This window comes from Budorcas taxicolor, chromosome 7, assembly GCF_023091745.1.
Source record: "Budorcas taxicolor isolate Tak-1 chromosome 7, Takin1.1, whole genome shotgun sequence".
Lineage (NCBI taxonomy): Eukaryota > Metazoa > Chordata > Mammalia > Artiodactyla > Bovidae > Budorcas > Budorcas taxicolor.
The window spans coordinates 70231033-70255366 of NC_068916.1; the positions used below are offsets into that span (position 1 = coordinate 70231033).

At 35.8% G+C, this 24334-nt stretch overlaps 1 protein-coding gene across 1 annotated transcript; it reads left to right on the plus strand.

The window, feature by feature from the left end:
- Window positions 1-4301: 4301 nt before the first annotated feature.
- UBLCP1 (ubiquitin like domain containing CTD phosphatase 1) lies at window positions 4302-23963 on the plus strand. Its single transcript, XM_052643933.1, has 11 exons — window positions 4302-4346; window positions 7982-8179; window positions 8984-9075; window positions 9693-9778; window positions 9860-9975; window positions 10981-11079; window positions 13379-13416; window positions 13978-14076; window positions 16888-17004; window positions 21379-21506; window positions 23031-23963. Exons 2-11 carry the CDS (start codon window positions 8026-8028, stop codon window positions 23056-23058), a joined length of 957 nt encoding a protein of 318 aa, XP_052499893.1. The 5' UTR covers window positions 4302-4346; window positions 7982-8025; the 3' UTR covers window positions 23059-23963.
- The last annotated feature ends 371 nt before the right edge of the window (window positions 23964-24334 follow it).

Consider the following 24334-nt stretch of genomic DNA (forward strand, 5'->3'; position numbering starts at 1 on the left):
ATCTATAAGATAAAATGGCATAGAATTACATGCACACATATTGTAGCAATGTCAATGTCCTGGTTTTGATATTATACTATAATTACCTAAGATGTGATCATTAGAAAAAAACTGGGTAAAGGGTACACATGATCTCTTTTTGAAACCTCCTATAAATCTATAATTATTTTAAAGTATCGTGTATAAACTGTATACCCTTACCTAAAGCACAGAAAAGATTTTCAAAGATAGGCATAAAAATAGTGGTAAAGACATGTCTGTATTATTTTTGCTGTTGTTTTGTTTTGGGACATGCTACAAGGCATGTGGGATCTTAGTTCCCCTAAAATAGGGATTGAACCTGTGCTCCTGCAGTAGAAGTGCATAGTTTTAATGACTGGACTGCCAGGGAAGTCCCTGTACTGTTTTTAATAAGAGAGAAAAAGAATGTAAAATTATTATAAAAAATTCAAATACAGAAAAATACAAATAAGGTGACACTCACTTGCTCTATGATGCCATCATGTGATTTCTTTCATTCACTTAACAAATAGTGAGTGCATCCTATGGTGCCATGAATGGTTAACATTTGGTGTGTATTTCAGAACTTTCCTGTGCATCCAAAGTCATTTACAAATTATAATCATTATAATCACCAATGTGTACTATTATATGTATAATATGCATACTATATATGTATTAATATATATATTATATATATCATTACTTGACATTCTTTTCATTTATTAGTTATTCATTTCCAAGTATTTATTTGAGTACCTTCTTTAGCCACCATCATGCGAGGCTCTGAGAATATAGTAATGAATAGAGCAGACATCCATTTCCTCAGAAAGTTTACAGGATAGTAAAAACTGTCACTAAACAAACTGAAAGAAATACACAATTATAATGTCAAGTTTAGACAAATGCAAACAATGCTTTGAAATGCCCAACTGTGAAAAGAGAGGACAGTAGTTATGGCAAGATATCATGGCATGTTTATCATTAGTAGAAATAAGCCTGCAGAGAGAAAAGAGGTTAAAAATACAACAGCAAGAGAGAGGGCTAACTGATTTTCTATGAAAGCTTCCTGACATAGAAGGAGCCACAGCACAAATATGAGTTGGTTTCAGGTAAAAGGAAAATGCCACATTGAAACAAGCATAGGAAGTGACGACAAGTGCAGCTATAATTTAGTTTGTAGATTTAGAGGTCTGAAGTTCAGGCAATTCCTCTTTGAGACTGCTTTTTTCCTTAGCAAAATACAAGACAATGTCATCTACCAAAAGTAAGGATATAAATCAGAAGATCTGAGGTTAGAAGAGAGTTGAGATTTTAAGTAGTCATTTGGGAAAGCAAGATGAGTAGAGATACAAAGTAGTACCCTTGCCAGGGTGAGTTGAGGGCCTGCAGAGTCGGTTGTATGAGGCAGATTCTAACCGTTTCCAGCACACTGACTGAAGTCAGGGAAAAAATAAGTGTACAAACATTCAAAGAGAGAAACAAAGTGCTACAGTGTACTATATTTTTTTTAAAAAAATTAGAGGATGTTTTTCAATTGGAAAGAGAGGAAGAAAATGGCCCGAGAAAGGGAAGTAAAGAGAAAGATGGAGATGCAAACAGGGTGACAGCTTTCCAGCTGGGGGTCAGGAATGTACTTTTGTCCTCCAATCCCAGCATGGTCACTGTGATATCAGTTTATCTTCACTGTGATATCAGATTCTGTGAAACTGTTACACATTTCTGTTTAGTCTCTTAGACCTGATAATCTGTCAAACCCTATGGGGTAATTCCCAGGCACCTTCAGTGGCTGCAGGGAAGGATGAACGAAGCACAGGTATATCATCCTCCACATATTAGAAGAGCGACTCTAGTGAGCAAGAGCAGGCTGACATTTAATTTTTCTCTTCTTATTGGCAATTGTGAGTTGCTTGAGTCCTTTCTAAGGTCCATTTTATTATTCTTTCCTAGTTAACGAGTCCAGTTCTTTTACTCAAATGATATCTTTCAATTGACCTCAAGTGTTTTCTCAACATTATTTTTTATTTAATGAATGTTTAGCTAAATATTAACAGACTTGGAGGGACTGAGGTATGGGCATAATTAAAAATCATCTGCTACAGGAACCACTTGTAAAATACTCCACAACCATTATTCTCTGAGAAATACTATTGTTCAACACTTGGTTAGATAATTTGTAATTATTAAATTATTTACATTTAGTAATGAGACTTATCAGACCCTTTGTACAATGGCTATTCTGTGATTAAAAAGAACCTCCATGCGCATTTTGTTGCTTAGAAATAGTAAAAGTTAGAAATGTTTTTAACTGATGTTAACAGAAACAATCTTCTCTAACTGCAATGGCAAAAATATTAAGTTGCCAAGAAGCTGTTTCAGTTCAGTTCATTTCAGTCGCTTAGTCCTGTCCGACTCTTTGCAACCCCATGAATCACAGTATGCCAGGCCTCCGTCCATCACCAACTCCCGGAATTCACTCAAACTCACGTCTATCGAGTCAGTGATGCCATGCAGCCATCCCATCCTCTGTCATCCCCTTTTCCTTCTGCCCTCAATCCCTCCCAGCATCAGAGTCTTTTCCAATGAGTCAACTCTTCACATGAGGTGGCCAAAGTACTGGAGTTTCAGCTTTAGCATCATTCCTTCCAAAGAACACCCAGGACTGATCTCCTTGTAGTCCAAGGGACTCTCAAGAGTCTTCTCCAATACCACAGTTCAAAAGCATCAATTCTTCGGCGCTCAGCTTTCTTCACAGTCCAACTCTTACAACCACATATGACTACTGCAAAAACTATAGCTTAAGGAGCTGTTTAGAACGTGAATAAAGCAAAATACATTGGGGTGAAAGAAACTGTAATTCATTGCCTAGGCCTTTTGTCTTTTGACCCTCTCTTTAGCTAGATTGCTAATAAGTGACTTTTGTACAAGTTCTTTTGAGTTTTCCCTTTCCTATTTTTTGAAAATTAGAGGGAATACTTCTTATTGCAAATATGCTTCATTTTAAAAAAATGGACAGATATCATTCCTAGTGCTATAAGAATTACCAAAAAAGGGGAGGAAAACAGAGTTTGTGTATCTTCATTAAAAACTGTTAAGACACAAAACCTGGCTCTTTGTTCCCTTTCCAACAGCCAAAAGGGAAACACGGATCAGTTACAAGCTATGAAGAAGAAAGAAAAATACAAGTAATTCGACTAGTGCATGTGAGTGAAAGTCGCTCAGTCCTGTCCGACTCTTTGCGACTGTATAGTCCATGGGATTCTCCAGGCCAGAATACTGGCGTGAGTAACCTTTCCCTTCTCCGGGGCAATCTTCCCAACCCAGGTCTGCCACACTGTGGGCGGATTCTTTTATCAGCTGAGCCACAAGGGAAGCCCCGACTAGTGCATACTTAGGGGCCAATATTATTTTCACCTTTTCCTTCCTTTTCAAAGCCTAATACATATGCCGCCACAGACAATAATCTAGTGAGCAATTACTATTATTTTCCTACTTAAAAGGATGCACGTTGGGAGTTCGCTGTACCAGACAGCGGTTGCTCCAAATTTTCATTAAAGTCTGTAATTCTTTTGTTAGGGTTTGTAATTGGCTTTCTTAGCATTATGAGGGAAAACGTAATGGAGGTGGCAATGGGCAGGTAGACATATTTCGATACAAGACCACAGTAATCTCGATGGCAGCTCTTATAATGAGATCTGCTTGCATGGTTCTCTGAGACTTGGGCTTGCCCCTTTCCTGACGATCCTGTTTCTTCTGGGATTGGGTAAAACGGGTAGAATTCTAAACTCCTGAAATTACTAGTGTTGGTGGCCCCTGGTGACAGGTCGAGTTCTCAAGTCCTCAGTCCTCAAACATCACCTTTCAGGCCTCATTCGGAACATGACAAAGCCACACGAGTCCCAGGCCCGTCTCCCACGAGGATCTCCGTTCACCTGAGTAAGCCAGCGCACTGCCTCCGAACCAGCTTCGACTTTGTCGAAATAATACCACAGACGTCATACTCCCGCGACTCCCGCCTAACTCAAGAGCCCGCCAGCGGGACGCATGCGCAGAACTGGCGAGGGCCCGCAGCCAGCCAGGCGTCGCAGGCGTGTGTACAGCGGTCACATTCTCCGAAAGGCCTGCTTCCCTCGTCGCGGTGAGGCAGTTCTTGGCGGCGACTATGTAGTATCACTACCCGAAGAGAAACAAAGGAAGAGATTGTCCCGTCTCTGGCGCGCTTCCGTTTCAAACCCTAACTTCCGGTTCGTTAGCCGGTTCCGGTCCCCGCCTCTCACTTCCGGTCGCCGTGGGTTTCTCTGCGGTCGGTTCTTGCATCCGCTGTTGTCGGTTCCGCTGTGCTCCAGGTGAGGGGACTCTGGGCATCCTTGCCCACTGCCCGCCGAAACACGGTTGGGCTGGAGGACCGCACCTTTGCTGTCCTCGCTGCGCGACCTTCACTGTGGCCTGGCAGGCCGGCTGGGGCTGCATTAGGGCGTCCCGCCCGCGGCTGCCCTGGTCCGTACGCGACCCAGGCCTCCGGCCCCGGCCCGCTCATCACAGGGGCCGCCACCCTCGCATCCAGCCTCCTCGCCTGGTTGGAGGGCTTTCCGCACCTCTTTGGGTTTTTGCGTCCTCCCGTCTCATTCCTCCCTCGACTGGGCTTTGTCCATTTCTTACCCCTCCCTGTTGAACGTATCCCAGCCCTTTTGGGTTTTGGGGGTCTCTGCCTGCCTTCTGTGCTGTCCCCTAGCTGCCGCTTCGAAGCCCACAGCTCTCTCCTCTGCACTCGCTCGCAGTTGCTGCAGCCGTGCTGTCCAGAGAACGAGTTGACAGTACTTCAGTTGTTACGCTTTACTAGGCAGCTTGAAAAGTTAATTCCCCTCAATTCCTAAGGTGTTAACTTAGGCTGAAGGTCCTTTCAAATTGACTGCCTTTGCTACTTTTTAGTTGTGTGGTCTGGAGCAGCTTGTTTTTCTTCTTTTTCAAATTTCTAGTCTGTATAGTGAAGACAATAGTTGTCAGTTTAGGATTGTGAAGATTAAATGAATAAAATTGTCGAGCATATTATAATTTTTCTATTTTCACCACCATTTGTATTGCTTATAAGTGCTGTCATGGCTGTTAGTGCGCGGCTTAATGCTGTTGTCGTGGTAAACATTACTACCTTGGCTAGACAAGTCACCACTGTATGTTAGGTTGGAAGAATTTATCCAAACAGCCGTTCTTGGCCGTAGTTTCACCACCTTAAAGGTATGTTCCTTGCTAACTTATTTGGGTTTGATCGCCGTCCCTACCCTCAAACTCGTTTTTTGCTTTATAAATCTGATATCTGGAATGACACAAAACATTAGAATTGTGTAAGAAAAGGCCAAGTGTGAAAACAGAAAATGACTCATGCATTTGCATTGCATTGCTCCATTCTTGTGAATGATCTAACTATTCAAGGAGTAAAGTTCAGTATAACTTTGAAAAACAGTTTTAAGGGCTTTTGCATTAAACTTTTTTATGGTATTTGTTTTGTTGTGCCTAGTCCTTTAGAGCAGTTGTCAGTTTGGAAATCCCCTTGTGGCATGGGTGATATGTAACATTTGTATACTGCTTTACTAAGCACGCAGAGCCCATGCCATCTGGCACATTTTCTTTTTTAAGTCTGAGAAAATTGAAGAGCCTCTCTAACTTTAACGTGCCTCAAAGATGGGGGGAGGGTGGGAACAGGGATTGTTAAAACACAAATTGCTAGGTCTCTTCTCTCCAGGCCCAGTTATATTTCTAACAAGTTACCAAGTGGGGTCAGTGCTGTTGAATGGTCTGGGGACCACACTTTGAGAACACTCATCTAGAGGCACAGTGATTTGTCTGCATCCACCTAGAGTTGAGGTGATCTCGCTTCAAATGTTTTGTTCTGCCCAATGCAACGTGCTGTATTAGCGCTATTTGCATTCCTAGCTCTTGTAAGTTTTCATTTTTATTTCCACTTCTCACAGAAAAATAATATTTAAATGGTATTTCTGTTTGACACAAAAGGCTTATTTGGCTTTTTTTTTTTTTGAGGAGTATAGCATTTGTTAGAGCACGTTCTTGCCAAATAGAATACATTGCTCTAAAGTAGCATACCTTCTTTAAAGTTTTAGTAGAGCAGGTTATAAACATAGAATGAATGTAAGTGAATTTATGGTGCTCTTTTCTAATGGGCATGCTGAAGACATCTTGAGTTTCCAAATTACATTTGCATGTTAAGATTCAGAATTTGCCTTCTTTCTTGTTGTTGGTTGTAATACTTGAAGAGTGCAGTCAAATGTTGTGTTAAATATATTATGACGGCATTTGTAAATACCACTACTTTGAGATGAAAAAAATCTAGTTCTCTGACCTGTTGGGGGAACAAACACGAAAACTGGTAGAAAGCTTTATGGCGGGGAAGACCTACCTGCTATCCTTGATGAGTGGCAGCTGCTGTATAATCTTTGTGTACTTTATCTGTGCCTGCGGGTTTTGTATTTACTGATCTTTGGTACCTTAAGTTCAATTCAAGAGAGACACAAGGGCAAGAAACTTGAGATTTAGTCAGAAGACCTGTTCATTTATCAGCTGTTTGCGCATGAGCCAATTACATAACTTCTCTGAACTCCTAGAGAATTCCATGGACTGTATAGTCTGTGGGATCGAAAAAAGTCAGACACAACTGAGCGACTTTCATTTCACTTCTAAACTCCTGTTTCCTTCACAGTGAAAGAGAGACAGTTCTTACCAAACAACCTTGTTAAATGAGATTGTGTAAAAACTGTTCTGTGTATTCAGTTCAGTTCAGTCACTCAGTTGTATCTGACTCTTTGTGACCCCCATGAACTGCAGCACGCTAGGCTTCCCTGTCCATCACCAACTCCCGGAGCTTGCTCAAACTCATATCCATCCAGTCAGTGATGCCATGCAACCATCTCATCCCCTGTGAAAAACTGAAAGTGAAAATCGCTCAGTTGTGTCTGACTATACAGTCTATGGAATTCTCTATGCCAGAATACTGGAGTGGGTGGCCTTTCCTTTCTCCAGGGGATCTTCCCAACCCAGGGATCGAATCCAGGTCTCCTGCATTGCAGGCAGTTTCTTTACCAGCTGAGCCACAAGGGAAGCCCAAGAATACTGGAGTGGGTAGCCTATGCCTTCTCCAGTGGATCTTCCCGACCCAGGAATCAAACGGGGGTCTCCTGCATTGCAGGCGGATTCTTTACCAAATGAGCTATTAGGGAAGCCTTGTTTATTAAATCTGAAATAAATAATGGCCACTTACCATTTGTTTAATGCTGTGCCTAAAACACTTCAGTTCTAGTTTTTGAAACTATTTAACCAATTACTTACTTGCATAGTGCTACCTATGTGCCAGGTAGTATGTGACTTACAAAAATTAACTTCTCATGAACCTTGAGAAGTAGGTAGTATTAGCATCCCTATTTTACTGATGAGGAAACCTAGGCATTAAGAGTCAATTAACTTTCTAAGGTTAAATAGCTAATAAGTGGGATTCCTGAACTCCAACCCCAGGTAATCTGACTCAAGAATTTGTGCTCTTAACAACTCCCTGTCCTACCTTGCAAATGGTAAATGAACATGAATGGTCCATCATGGAGGAACTTGCCTGTAGCATAAACCTGATCAGAGAGGGAGAAATATGTAGCTCATGATTGCAGCTTTCCAAACAGGAATAATCTGATAGAATATTAGAGGGTTGTAACTAAGCTAAAATTTGGGAACGTGGAGGAATTTTAACTTTGACTCCTAATAACTTTTGGTGTTCTGATAACATTTCTATAAGTAGAAAATCCTGTTTCTCTACTATCAAGTTGTAAAATAGGACTCAAAGGATGCAGTTTATAAAGCTTAGAGCTTCGATACATCTTTTTAAAATTTTTTGTTGAATATAGTTGCTTTGCAACATTGTGTTAGTTTCTGCTGTATGACCATCTTTGGTATGTCTGTTTCAACATGTTTATGGCTTTCTTTCTAGGTATCTTTTTCAGAAGGAAAGCTGCCTTATCATATGTTTCAAGGATGGCTCTTCCTATCATTGTAAAATGGGGTGGACAGGAATATTCAGTGACCACACTTTCGGAAGATGATACTGTGCTGGATCTCAAACAGTTTCTCAAGACCCTTACGGGAGTGCTACCAGAACGCCAGAAGTTACTTGGGCTCAAAGTTAAAGGTAATTTTCTCCCTTCTTCAAATTTATTGCATTGATATATTTATAAATCTTTACATTAGCTATTATCAGTTCACCTTAATAAATCTTTCCCCCGGAGGTTTCTTTGTTTTTTGTTTTTTTGGAGGTTTCTTTGATATCCCTTAAATTATTTTAGTGATACAAGTAAGAATATTTAAGGATACTTGGAAATAACACCACTATTAAGATTACTTTTGATTTCCTCTGACAGTTGATGTTTGCTTGTTAAACCTTGGACATGAAAGTCCTAGGTAAAGAGTGTAATTTGTAATATCTGTCTTCTAGTACAGTCTTTTCATTACAGCTTGGGCCTTTTACTCTCTCCAAATTAACTTTTCTCTTTTGAAAGTAATAACAATTTAGAAATTATCAGCAATGTTCATATTCAGTTAAAAGGTACTTTTAAGGTGTTTGTGTTTGTTTTATCATTGAAGAGTGAGTTCTGAAAAGCAGTAAAACTACAGTTATCCTAGGCACTCAGTTTTCAGGACTTTCTGGAAAACAGTTATCTTCATCTTGAACAACAGAATAAGAATAAAACATGAGTTTATTTAGTTAGTTGAATTAAATATGTTCCTTGAAGATGTAGTTGGGGGAAAAAAACCCAACCTTGTATTAATCGCTCTTCATAGTGTGTTAGAAACTGCTAATTCAGCAGTGATAGTTTATTAATTTCAGGGAAAAGAACCTGCTGTGGAATCTTTTAATGTTAGGATTTTATATAATGGGATAGTGAAACCAGCACGTGAACTTTAGTGAGAAAACAGTCATTTGCTTGTATTGTAGGCAAACCTGCAGAAAATGATGTTAAGCTTGGAGCTCTCAAACTGAAACCAAATACTAAAATCATGATGATGGGAACTCGTGAGGAGAGCTTGGTAAATGTTTACTTTTGTTACATTTGTCCCATTGAAGATGCGTGCATGCTTAGTCGCTCAGTCATGTCCGACTCTTTGCGACCCTACGACTATAGCCCTCCAGACTCCTCTGTCCGTGGGATTTTTCCGGCAAGAATACCGGAGTGGGTTGCCAGTTCTTCCTCCAGGGGATCTTCCCGACCCAGGGATCAAGCCCACGTTTCCTTCATTACAGGTGGATTCTTTACCACTGAGCCACCGAGGAAGCTCTCCCTTTGAAGATATTATGATTTATATCACATTGTTACATCATAGTTTTAATTGTGGTAAAACTGTCAGTTTAATAGTCAATAGAAAGTAAAAACTGCACAGTGAATGTGGTATTAACTCAGCAGAAAGCAAACACTGGGCAACTTGACAGTGTACACAGGCAGCTTTTAGTATAGTAGTAGTGATAATGGTGAAATTTAACGTGGTATGTCTGCCCAGTGAACATACATAAAATGTGGATGTTTTCCCATAGCGTGTGCTTGCAAGACTTTTGGACTCAATTTGTACCTCTTAATTTTTTATGCTATGCATTTATTTGTTATGTTGAAGAGAATATGGTAAAGCAATACTGTTTTTCGTTTTAATAGGAAGATGTCTTAGGTCCACCTCCTGACAATGATGACGTTGTTAATGACTTTGATATTGAAGATGAAGTAGTTGAAGTAGAAAATAGGTGAGTGCTTTTCATCATCAAAGGGAATTGGTTGTAATACAAGAGAAAGTAAATCTTTCATCTGATTTTATTTTTCATTAGGGAGGAAAACCTACTGAAAATTTCCCGCAGAGTAAAAGAGTACAAAGTGGAAATTTTGAATCCTCCCAGGGAAGGGAAAAAACTTTTGGTACTAGATGTTGACTATACATTATTTGGTAAGTCAGCTGAAACTGTGCTTCATCATCTGTTACCCGTTAACAGCATTTTCCCCTTTTGTTTTTTCCTTGCACTATGAATTACTTAAAGCATTTCTTTTTATTTTAAAAGTAAATCATTTATTGCAAGCAAAAAAAGAAGTCATATGTAATCCCAAGATCCAGAGATCTTTTTTTATGTGTTAATTTCCTGGATGTTTATATGTATATCCTTTTCATGTTTACTTAATGATACAGTCAACATTTTAGTCATTTTGTATTCATTGTGAGTTAAATATATGTATTTTTTGGTCTGGTGATTTTCTATGATTTTATGAATATGTGATAATTTAATAAAGCCATTACCTATTTATTAACATTTTATGAGGATTATTTAAAAATCATTTTTGATAGTTTATTCCTGGTTTTCTATTATGTTCAAGACAGATTCTTGAATTTAAGAATTTGACATTTGATATTTCATGTCAACAAAAAAAGATGTTCATTTCATCCTTTAATATTGCCAGAAATAATTGGATAACTCCTGACATTAAAATGAGCATATTTACCTCTAATCCTAACCTTTAAGTACATGTCATAAGTTAGTGTACATTTATTTTAAAATTTGATTAGTAAATTAATTGAATCTGTTATTTTGGTGAGATATGATTGTATTTGGAAGGTGAATGGCTAAAAAGTGAGTATATCTGGCCCTAGTTTGTTTTTCATGTCCTAAAATAAGATCTATGTTTTAGAGATTAGAAGAGAAGAAAACTTACTGTTTATTATATAAGCCTGAATTCTAGGTATTGGCTCTTTGCAAATTGAACAGAATTGATCAGTTAAAGTTGGATTGCAAGAATACTGAATTGTGTGCTTTGAAGATGTCCCTCTGTCAGCTGGTAGAAGTTAGTCTGAAGTACTTAGTATTTTGAGTGTTTCTGTTATATTTCAGAAGTTTAATCTATATTAGATACTTGTCCATGATAATAAACTAATCATCCTCTCTAATTGATTTTATTTTAGACCATAGGTCTTGTGCAGAGACTGGGGTAGAATTAATGCGGCCATATCTTCATGAATTCCTAACATCTGCATATGAGGATTATGACATTGTTATTTGGTGTAAGCTGTATTTCTTGTTTAGATTTTCATGAAAATAAGGTTGTTGCTTATATTACTTTGCTTTATAAAATGTGACTTAAATTTTATTTTGCAAATTTCTGATGAAGCATGTTTGATACTTTCATTCATCACAGTGTAAACGTATACATGTATTTGCCAATACCACTGAAATACTTAAATATAGGAAGAGAGTAGTTTATAGTGTGAAATAAAAAGGCCTGTTTTTACAAGACCACACTTTGATAAGGATCTTTTCTTTCTGATATTTACTATAGACTCTGATGTTTTAGTATGCTGTTGCTTTCTCTTTTCTTCATTATTCTAGTCTCAGAACACTGGAGAAACATACGTATTAAAAAAAATTTACAGTGATATAGTTCAGAAATAAAGGCAATGTGAATTTACTTAGGGAAAATTAATAAGTGTGCTAAAGCAGTATGACTCAAGTTGTGGTCTGCCATTCCAGGAACGTACAGGTCTGTGATAAGAGTGAGTTTTCTCCAGAAAAGTAAATTTACTGCATTACTGAGCACACTGTTCAGTTGAGGTGACATTGCATTTTTGTGGCATGATTTTCTGAAAAGGAAAGGGGAGTGGTGTATTGATTTACATCTCACTTTCCCATAAACATTTTAAGTTTTCTCTTGGCAATGTCAGAGAAGAGCTATCCTAATTGTGAATTAAATAAACTCCCATCAGCTAAAGATGGTACATTTAACTGTACTAGGTTACTGATTATAGAGGCTACATACTTCTCTAGTCTGTAAATTTCCTTTGTATTTTCTCTTATAATCAGAGTATTTCAATAGTTTAGTACTAACATGAGTACATATCCATTATAACTAAATATATAGTTAAATATATAATTTTCTGATTTTTAAGATACAGAGGAGAAAGCTTCCTGAAAAACAGTTTTGTGTTCAGCAATTCTGACTTCTGAGATGACATTTGAGTAAAACATTTATCCTCTAAATGTTATTAGAGTAGACTTAGGGATTTTGAGAACTTTTTACAATCATATGTTTAAAATAGGCTATTTTTATAAATTTCATAGTAGTACATTGAAAAGAGCATCTCATTTTATAGCTAAGTAGACTAAGGTTTTAATTCTTGCTCTGACCTTACTGATTCTGGGGAGGTCAGTTAATTGCTCTGAGCCTTAGCTTCCTCATCTGAGAAATGAATATAAGGAAACCTATATTACAGGATAGTTACAAGAATAAAATATTAATATAGCAACTAGTAATGTGTCTGAGATGTAATAATTGCTTAATAGTTAGAAATCCTTTTTATTAGCTGAGAATATTTCTGTTTTTCATCTGGGAATTACAGATTCAAAATATACACTGAGTTAAAATATTATTTTTCCCTATCACATGGTTTGTTGTCATTGTAGACACATCATTCTCTAAAATTTTAGTTCAGCTGACCAGTTTTGCATGTAAGGTGATTTTGGTTCTTTTATGTGTGCTAAAGACTTTTATTCCGAGAACTTAGGTACCTCATTTGCCCTTAAAAAATAACATACATGCATGTGTATACACACTTTAAATAATTGAACTCCTTTTTCCCTTTTGAAATATTTTACTCTGTAATACCTATGTAGTTTAAGTCCAGCAACTTGAGATGAGTAATGCACCTGAAGCTGAAGGTTGAATTTTAATGTCAGTGATCTCAAGTGGTTGGTGACTGATAGTGAGCAGGTACATGACATAGATGCAGTTTATGAATTTAGTTGTCTCAGACTTGTTAAAAGCTGCTGGACTCAGTGATCACTAAGTTTGCTGGACCTGGAAAAATTCTAATTTTCATAAGCTTATATTGACATGCATAGATATTCATCTGCTTATATTGACATACATACATATACACGCCCACACAACCCCCCCCCCCTGCCCCCACCTGTATGTTACCTGGCAGGGGGAACATAGAAAAAAAAAAAACGGAGATCCAGGCACCCTAAATTCCAGTTTAGAATTGATGGAGGATAGTAGCAGGGCTGTTTTTAAAAGGGTGATTAGGGCTTGATTTATGGATTTCCTAGGTTCAGAGTTCCTTTGAGCATTGGTGACTGGTATCTTTTAGAGAAAAGTTAAAAATTGTTGTCTTGAAGACACAGTAAAATAAGTTTGTTTTTATAAGTAATTAAATGAAAATTAACCATAAATTATGCTAGGGATTATTTGTGGTGTATTTGAACTTTTAGTATTGCTTAGAAACTAATTTATACAGAAGAAAGATTTTTTAAATTAAGTTCAAACTTTTCATATATATTGTGTTATCATTCCTCATGTTTTAGCTGCAACAAATATGAAGTGGATTGAAGCTAAAATGAAAGTAAGTGTTAGAAAACAATCCATTTAAGAACATTTTGAAACTGCATTTTGTCTTTTTAGAAAGTTCTGAATTAATTTCATTGTCATTGGAGGAAATTTAGTAGCAAAACAAATGCCAATATCCGGAGTTAGAGGTGTTTTTGAAGTCTGCTTAGTGGTGATTTGCTTTGATTACCTACCTATGTCTTTTTCAAGATAAAATACAGCAAAGCTCCTGTTCCTCTTTCCCTCATTTTACGCTAACACGTTATTTTCCTCTTTTGTCTGGTGTGTGATGCTTAAAGGAGTGATGCTCTTCTAAAATAGTGAATTAGGAAGTAACCTGTTTCTGGTAATACATTGAAAAGGGCCCCTCATTTGGAAGCTAAATAGACTAGGGTTCTTTGGACTACCATTTACTCAATCTGCTTAGTGAAACTAAAATGCTTGCCAGTTGTTGATCAAGATGTGGTAGCCAGGGGGATAGAAAAATGGTGTAATGGGAAATTATGCTGGACTATTCATAAAGCGTGGGATTGTCCACATTATTATATTTTAACTATGTGAACATTTATATTTATAGGAGCTGGGAGTGAGTACAAATGCAAACTACAAGATTACCTTCATGTTGGACAGTGCTGCTATGATAACAGTGCATACTCCGAGGAGAGGATTAATAGATGTAAGAAGTCATTTTTCTTCTATTTAAAGACTTGCTTGTTTTCTGATATACTATTTGCGTTTATATTGATGGAATAAACTACACAAAGAGTTTAGAAATCCAAGTGGATAATAAAGTGTCAGTTGAGTTTTGATGGAGGAAGCTGTATTTCAGGTTATAGATTTGAATTTTAGTGACAAAATTAAGAAGCTTAAGGAAGGGCTGTCAGGAAAAGTCATGGTTAATTGTCCCATGATGATAGCAGCACAGTGTTGCCAAAGACAGAGTGCTGCTGCTAAGTCGCTTCAGTCGTGTCCGACTCTGTGTGACCCCATAGACGGCAGCCCACCAGGCTCCCCCGTCCCTGGGATTCTCCAGGCAAGAACACTGGAATGGTTGCCATTTCCTTCTCCAATGCATGAAAGTGAAAAGTGAAAGTGAAGTCTCTCAGTCCTGTCTGACTCCTAGCGACCCCATGGACTGCAGCCTACCAGGCTCCTCTGTCCATGAGATTTTTCTAGGCAAGAGTACTGGAGTGGCTTGTCATTGCCTTCTCTGACAATGTAGAGGAGACAGAGTAGATGAGAAAAAATACTGGATATCTTCAGGGAGGATAGTAGAAACAGACCAGAACATACTTGTCTTGGCCTATATGAAACTGATAAATAAAAGCAGATACATCATGATGCATGTCTTTGGGGTGACATGTGAAGGCCTAAAGAAAATAAGAACAATCAAAAAAGATTTATGCTTAAAAAGATTAAGGTTCTTCACTTTGTTTACGCATCAAGTAACTAGTCATATTATGAACTTCTAGTATCTGCAAAACCCTACAGTGGGCACTGTTGGGAATAAAGAGATGAGAACACTTGGTTCCATGCCTTTTGGAAACACAGAGTAATTGGAATTGGGGAGAACTTAGCAAACTAGGAAAATTTTAAGAGACAGTATTGTCCATCATAAGTCAAATTATGTGCATGGGGATTTTTCAGTAAAGGAAATTAAATACACATCAGGAGAAAATGTAATTTATTATCTGCTGAAGTGGTACATTTACTAAATCTAAACAGGGAAAAGAAGTGTGGCAAATGTTAAGCATAGGAATGTTTCTAATAATGAAAAAGGAATAAAAAGAAATCCTCAATAAACAAATCCCCACCATAGTAAATAGTTGATTGTATAGATTTTTGTTCACCCATTTAATGGAATGCAGCTAACTATTTGATGTAGTATTTAGTGCTTTAAAATTTTTTCATGATATATTATTAAAGTGAAAGAAATATTTTAGCGATATTTTCAAACTGTTAGAAAATAGTTTTTTAACCTTTGTTTGGTTCAGGGTTTCCCTTAGCTTAACAAAAGATCTGTGAACTCTTTGAGGCTGCCGCTGTTTATCAGAAAGACTGGAGGTAAATATACTGGAATATCTAGTTGTAATCTTTGGTACTAACTGGATTATAGATATTTAAAATTTTTTCTTTGTCCTTTTTTGTGTTTTCACAATTTTTTCCCCTGTGGTCAGCAATGTTACTTCTCTAATTGAGAACAAAGTAGCACATGTTTTGGGGAACATATAGTGCTTGACTTAATTACAAAATGACAGCTCTATTTAAGAGGATGTGGGATTGCTAACCCTGGCTGTCATAAAGCTCTTGTTTTATTTCATGAGACTTTATGTTGGCTAAGAAAACCAAAAATCTGGTTTATTGTTTTAGTTCCAATATATTTGTCTTCAAGTATTCGGGGGATTTGTTTCAGTAGCAAACAGATAGTGCAAACACATACAGCAAATAAAATTTTAGTGAAATTAAAATATTTCAATAACATTTTTTGTAGTAGCAAGAACACTAAGATAGGAAAAGAGACTTTCTCCATATTAAAATAAATTATAGAAGGAAAAAAAGAAAACATTTTAAAATGACGACTCTTAATCACCATTTATTTATTACCATTTAATTTCAGTTATTATTAATAGCATGTAATCTCGTATCACAAATGAGACTCTTGCATTCAGCAAAAAGTACTTTTTCTTCTAAAAGAAAAAACTTTTAACTTCTAAAAGTTTGTGTATTAAAACTTTTTTTTGAATGTATAAAATGTTCACATGATTCACAAATATGTAGTGAAAAGTCTTCCTCCGTCCTGAACCTTCCAGCCATTTAACTCTTCTTCCTATAGGCAATCACTATTACTTCTCATGTGGTCTTACAGAGAATTTATGCAAGTATCTACAGATATAAATATCTGAGGGATTATCTTTTTGAAGGCTCATTTTAAGAATTCAGAAATACAAGCAAGAATTTACAAATTATGGTATTCTTGAAGTTAAGCAGTCAAATGCTCTAGAAATTGTGCCTCTGTACTACTGAACTAAAGAGAAAGTCAATTTTTGCTTTATAAAATATTTAAATATTGTAGTAAAAGAGCAAGATACATTGTTGTTAAGGTTTGCTAGTTTTGAAAACAGACACCAAGTGAAACCTGGGGACATAAGACTGCTCAGCAGACTCTAAATAATTACTAGATTCTTATTTTTTAAATTAAATACTCTTATTTTGATCCCAAATCTTCTGGTTAAAATTATTGAAAGTGTTATAATGGGCTTAGTTCCATTAGACATAAGCAGACCTTTCAGAAGTTAACATTGGGAGATACATTGTCTCTTAAAGTGTGTTGCCTCTCAGTTCTGGTCTGTTCACAGAGCCAGCCATCACTGTCTTGTGGTAAAGGAACACTCTGGCATAGTTCTGTAGGCATTTTGCAGTATTTTTGCTTCTAAGAAAGGATGAACTATTTATGAAATTTGAGTTAAATCTAAGTTTTTATTCTAAGGTAAAGCCTCTTGGTGTTATATGGGGAAAGTTTTCGGAGTTTTACAGCAAGAAAAACACCATCATGTTTGATGACATAGGACGAAATTTTCTTATGAACCCACAGAATGGACTAAAGGTAAGACATAATTTACTTGCTATTCTCATATATGCTGGTATATGCAGTAGAACTTTAGCACTATTGAATTTCATAAATTTTTTCAGGTAATGTGTTGGCAAGAAAAACATATGTTTAGAAAAATTCATATAAAATTGAACATTTTCTCTCTCACATGGTATCTCCTTGGTTAACCAACTCATCTAGATGTTTTATTTTCAGTTAGCTCTGAGGAACAACATGAGCTTACTGACATTGACTTTCAGCAGCAAAAGTGAAAGCATCAGACATTGTTGGATTAAGGATTTAAAGATTGTTGTTGTTAAGTCTTTAAGTCATGTCTTACTCTATGTGATCCCATGGACTGTAACCTGCCAGGCTCCTCTGTCCATAATGATTCTCCAGGCAAGAATACTGGAGTGGGTTGCCATGCCCTCCAGGGGATCTTTCCAATCCAGGGATCGAAGCAGCTCTCCCTCATTGCAGGCAGGTTCTTTACTGTCTGAGCAGTGTAAAATTGGTAAGAGAGAAATTGAAACTTAAAATTTTGGTACCTGTGGCTGCCTATGTGTCAGTACAATATGAAAACGGAAAAGAGAGCTTTATATTATGGTACTAATGCAAATGAAATCTCCATTTGAAGTGTAAATCCTGACACTAAGATATTTTTAATCTCAGTCCTAAACTTTTCCACAAGCTGAATTCTTGATGACTTTAAAAAACAAGAGAAAAACTTGAAGCAGATACATTTTTGAAGCTATCCTTGTAGACTATTGATGTGGTCTTTGGTGTATAAGGAGGATAGTTGAGGGAATTTTTATTAATCTAGGCAGTGAATTGTCACAAATATAAAAACTGTTGACTTGGAAGAGAAGTTCTAGGGGTAGATTGGTGGTTATGTTCCCCTTTAAAAATGATTTCTGTTTGAGGCTTTAGGAGAAGTGCTTTTCCCCTATGTGGTTTACCAGGTATAAGACACAAAAGTACATTCTTCAGTCTTGAGCAAAGATTCAGTTGATCTAAGCTGAATCTTGTATGAAACCAAAGGTATCTGTACTGGAAAGGAGGTAAAATCATGGTATTCAGGGAATGATTAAAATTTTTTTTTTGGTTGAGGTATAATATTAGTTTCAGGTGTACAATATAATTTATGATTTGATATTTGTATATATTGTGAAATGATCACCACAGATCTGTCACCATACAGAGTTTTTTTTTTTTTTTTTGTGATGAGAACGTTTAAGATCTACCTTCTTAGCAGCTTTCAAATATGCAGTAAGGTATTATTAACTATAGTTATTATGCTCTACCTTATATCCCCATGACTTATTTTATACGTAGAGGTTTGTACCTTTTGACTTCTTCATTTCTCCCACCTACCCATTTCTGGCAGCCACCAATCTGTTCTTTCTGTTCTGTTGTGTATGAGCTTGGTTTTTGTGTGTGTGTTTTGTTTTTGTTTTTTCTTGGATTCTGCATGTAAGTAAGACAGGGAATGACTTTTGAGAAGAGCTTAAATTTTAAAAAAAATATTACTTTCATGTGTGTTTTTAGAAGAAACATTTTCCCAGCCAACATTTGGGCCCTCCTCATCTCTGGATACAGCAAGATGATGATACAAATTTCTAGTACTTTAGAGCAGTATTTTCTTTTTTTTAAACCAGAGTACTCAGTAGAATCACTGAAGCAGTTCCTAAAAATATATTAGTTTCCACCTCCAAAAATTCTAATTCAGGAGAGGTATTTTTAAGCATTTTACAGGTAATCTCTCTCATGTCTCCTTTTGAAAACCCCTTTTAAGAAGGTAGTAATTAATGTTCTGCCCACATTGACATAGAAGTGGTTTTGAAATTGAGAAATACTCTTAAACTCTGTGTTTGTTACCACTGTTTCATAATACTTCTGGTAGAAATCTCAAAGATTTCACAGAGATCTTAAAGACTGCTTATTTTTGAAGTAGTTAACTTCTTATAATACAAGTTTGTTGATCTTAAGGTTTGAAATATAACATAGGAGGCTTTGTCAGTTACAAATATAGTACTGAACTTAAGGAAGTTGAGTTTTGGTCATGCATAAACAGTAGTTTCTCTGAACTTCACTTTTATTATCTATATAAGGAAGTGGAATGTAGATCATGTAAGTATTCTTAAGTTCCTAAAAATGTTTTTTTGGTTATGCAGCAATAGGGGTAATATATGTTGATCACTTAGATTATTCTTGAGAATGGAGCAGTGATTATACTGAAACAGTTGAAGTCAATTAGGTCAGTTTTTGCACTTTACTGGTTTAACTTTTAGATCTAGAATCTTTGGGTTTTAGTTTTGTTAGTAGTGCTTAAGACCAATTGTTTAGAAAGTAAAAGTTGCTTAGCAGGGCCTTGGGTTGAAAGTCTTATTTACTAGGCATTGACTGTACTTTCTCTTTCAGTCTAAATCTCTTCCTGGTTTTACACTGGAAATCACTTTGGTACATTGTATATTAATAGTTTAGAAGTTAATATGTTGCTTTTACAATCTTTGGTTACGTGAGGGAATACCTCAAAATATTACAGTACTGCCCAGGATTGTGCAAAAACTCATGTCACCACATTTTGATATCATGCCTGTTTATACCTAGCTGCAGAGCTTACGCAAGCCCCTGCGGAGAGTCTTGATCTCCTGCAGTCACTGCTGCTGCTGTGAAGCAGCACTGCCTGTTTGGAAGTAGGATCTCCTACAAGAGCTTGCATCTGTGCAGACTCTGACAGCTCTTCCTGGTGCCAGTCAGCCACCCGCTGACTCACAGCTGTGGAGGTCCTTGGCCCTAAGCTGTTTTGATGCAAGTAGAACCTGGGATGTATGGCAGTATTTTCTTCTGTTTATTTCAAGCTGTTGTTGTGTTTTTCCCGTGACACAGAAGTATATAAAAATTCTTATTAAACCTCTACTCTTGATTGACACGGTAACACTCCCATGGGCTCATTGTTCTCAATTTGTAACAATGATCAAATGTCATGTTTTTAAATGTCCCTATGTAAAATTGACCAGTTTGCATTTTCTTTCAGTCACAATAAGGATATATTAATATTTTACTAAAATGATTTTTTCAGTTCTTACAGGAGTATGTTTGATTAAAAAAAATTTTTTTTTAATGGAGAAGTTCAAACATAAAATAGAACTGCTTGGAATTGTATGAATTAACCCCCATGTATGCATCATCCTGTTTAAACAACTTGTTAATTCATGAATGTTTGCTCTATATCTTAACTGTTTTCCTCTCTTTGATATTTTGCAGCAAATCCTAGACATTATTTCATCTAAAATTAGTTAAAGTTTTATGAAATGCTATCTTGAGTGGTATGTAGATGAGCAGGTTCTTTAAAAAAGTAGAACTCTATTGGAACTGTAACATAAAGAAAAGTACATAAAATGTAGAGTTTAACATTGTTTTACAAAGAACTTGTGTAACTGCCATTCAAGTCAAGATATAAAATTCTGTACTAATTATAGTCTTCAACCCTGTCCATCATCCTGATTTTCATGCTTTTGAAATGAACTTTTTATCATAATAAAATTTATTGAACTTAAAAATTCAGAAACTATGACCACTTTTTATGGGAAAACTCATACAATTAAAAATATTTTAATGGAAACTTTAATAATAAAAATACAGTAAAATATGAGTGAAAACAGGTTATACCAATGCATAATATCTTAGTTATATAAAAATTTAATAGAAAAATACTGATGTGAAAATAATCAGGCATTTATCTTTCAGCATTAGTTTGTTCTTCCATACTAATATATGATAATGATGTTTTATTCTGTAGTACTATAATACAGAGTTGATTTTTTAAATTTATTTAAATGTTTTTTCTTTTCTTTTTTTAAAATAAAACAACTATGTGGAGGACTTCTGGGGTTAAATGCATATGTAATATTGCATTTTATGGTCTGATAATTTTTTATTAGTTTTGATCTTTTGAAATTATTTATAATAGTAAATTTATGGTTTAAAAACTTTTATCTCACTCTACTATAAATCAAGCTTGTATTGTGTACTTTTTTAATAAATGAAGTGATGCGAATGAGATTATTTAATTAGTAAGAAGCAACTAGGTAGAAGGGGGAAAAGTCTTAAGTAGTTCTGCAAAGTAGAGAATCCACGTAGGGTTGAAGTGCTGTAAGATAGCTGCTGTTGTCAAGTTCAGACTGAAAGGCTAATAGAAGGCAAATTAGGTGGAAGGGGTCTTCTATTATAAACACACCGTGACTGTCAGTGAGATAATATAAAAGTAATTCTTAGTATTGACATCCGTGGTGATATTAATTTCATTGACTGTAACTTAAATGTACAAGTTTGTACTATTTTTCTTACTGCAGTGTGAATTGTTGGATAATGTCTGTTTTCTAATAGATAAGACCTTTTATGAAAGCACACCTAAATCGAGATAAAGACAAAGAACTTTTAAAATTAACCCAATACCTCAAGGAAATAGCAAAACTAGATGATTTTTTGGACCTGAATCACAAATATTGGGAAAGGTAAGTGTCATTTGCTTATTCATTTATTTCGTCTGTACATTAATGAATGAAAAAATTGTCTGGTAACTCTGGTATACACGTAATTCTTATTTTTTATTTAAAATGGGTAAATTCTAAAGCTGTTTTGTAATCTAGTGACATCTCCCCTGGAAGTGTTTTTCTCTTTCGTCTTAACCTCTAACTTGTTCATAAACCCACATCTCTTAAGACCTTCGATACTTCTTTAGTAGAGAGGATCTCAGAAGCTAGTGCATGTTTTTAATGCTACCTGTTAACTATTTTGTAACATTCATTGGGTCACTCTTTTATGAATCATATGAAAATGTAATCCCTGTTCTCATACTGTAAAATAATGTCAGGATAAAATAAAATATGCTAAAATGTTTTTTTGTTAAAAATGACAAGTAACCTCTCTATGTAGCGGAGAAATTAGAAAATTAATTCCTTTAGGCAAACAGTTGTGATTATGAAAGATACTAGCTTGGTGTCTTGTCTTCTAGTCTTTTTTTCTGAGCACAAATTTAAATACAAATCTACACAGAGATTGCTTGTAAACATCAAGATTTTGCAGGAAAAACCTCTGGAGAAGTGGACAGGATTATGTACTGCAAATATTCTTTTCAAAGTAGATCTTTAAAGATTGAGTTTCATTAATACAGCAACAAAAGAAACTTCATGTAATATAACACTCTGGCTGAATTACACTTTTGGCTTTTCAGATCACTTGTACACTTATGTACTTAGATATATACTTGCATAAACTTGTAATATGCTTCTTACTAGAGTCTCATAATATTAGGACTGTCACTTTTATCCCCAGTTCCTGTAAATGGTGTAATAACTAAGTCATGGGAATAATAGATGCCAGTGTGAGCAAGTTTTACCATCAAGACTTACCTAGCTCTCCTGATTTTAAGAACTCTTTCTCCACCCTCATAGCTCTGAGTATAGTAATTCATAAATGGGAGAAATAGAGATGTAAAAATTTTAGTTTGTTTGCACACTCCTATAAAATAATATGAAGAAAAATTTGTTTGTTTAGTTAATTAACATCTTTACACTCTTGATCAGAGTTCTTTAGCAGCTTTGGCTCACTACCTTTATGCAGGAAGATAAATTGGGAGAAATTTTTAATATTAGCTAATACATTGGTTTCACATTTGGAAGTAAGACAGTATGTAGTGACAAGGTGCAGCCTCCAGAGTCTTGTTTTCAATCTGAACTCTACCACTTTCTTGCTGTATGAACTTGGACAAATTGCTTAACCTCTTGTGACTGTAAAATAGAAATAAATTATCATTGAAAACTCCTCATAGAATATTGTGAGGACTAAATGAATTAATGCATGTATTTAGAATAGTACTTGGCACATAATTAATGCATGTTAGGGATTATTAACAGCTGTTAATTATCTTGAAAAGGTTTGTTATTAAAATAATCAACTCTCTTTGGGGAGGAGTGTTAGATTGTTAACTTGAATTCAGTGTAATACAGCTTAGACATCTTTATTTTGATTTTTTGCAGGTATCTCTCAAAGAAGCAAGGTCAGTAGTTATAAGCTGTACTAGCAATTATTGAAGATACTTGATATCCAGGAACAACTTCTCGCTTTTATGCTAAAGATCATTATGATAGTGCTGGACACTGCAGCAAATACCAACTGCTTATACTTGGTCTTCCAGTTTTTTTGTAAATTTAATTTTATATTTTTTGAAGATCATAGCAATACGCCAAAAAAGAAGAAAAAAGCTCCCCCCATATGACTATACTGTAACTCTTAAAAAATATTTTCTCCAGCATAGAGTAGTGAGTACCCCTGCCCACACACAGACACAAAGTGGCAGAAATGTATACTTAACAATGTCATTTTGTGACTTTGGAAACAAATATGTCTCGTGTTTTTGTCTCAATGTGTTGTCTAAGCCCAAACCCATCTGGAAACTACTGTTTTTCTGTTTAAAACCAAGAAAAGAAATGTTTTTAGTAAGGAACCTAATTTGGTTTGCTTAAAATCACCAAGATTTTTTTTTTTCATTCCTTTGTCGTAAACACAATTTCTCTTCTTACTCCACTACTTACATTTCTAAATTTTGGCCTGTCTCAGTTGGGTCTGTATGTGTGTCAGTGTTCTTTGAGTAAAACTGGAAAACGTGTGCTGTGATACACATACGTCATAGTATGACAAGTAGTAAACATAAGACTGAGGAATGAAAGTACAGAACTAGAGTGTGTTTCCTTGTGGTGGCCAAGTAGAAGCACTCCTGCCTCAAACCATTGTCCGAAAAGCAGTACATTTTCAAGTGGGATGTATCACTGGTTCAACCCTGAAAAGCATGAACAAAAAGTTTTTGTTCTGTTCCAGCTCTGTCTTGTAGAAGTGCAGACACTGTGTTTCAGTGAAAATACCTAGCCATAAGATGAAAAAAAATTTATTTGCAATGCTTGTGCCTGCAGACATGTCATGTGACCACTGTTTTGTGTTGACAGTATTGGTTTATACAGTTCTTCTCTTTGAAAGGAATCAGATTCTTTCAAATAAACATGGTATGTATTGTTCTTATGGGGGACTATTTCAGTGGTGTAAATAATAAATTTTCTTTTCTTAAGACATTGTTTATCTGCTCTATATTATCCCAGATATTTTGCCTCTGTTGAATCATGAAACAAACACTAGGTTCAGGTAGGCACTTCTTGACAAAAATTAAGTGTGTAAAGTTTTAAAAGTGTTTATCACTATTCATGCATTTGGAGTTGATTTTAGCAACTAATTAGATATGTTAGCTTACATATTTCTAATAAGCACCATGTTTTCAGAAAGATAAACTATT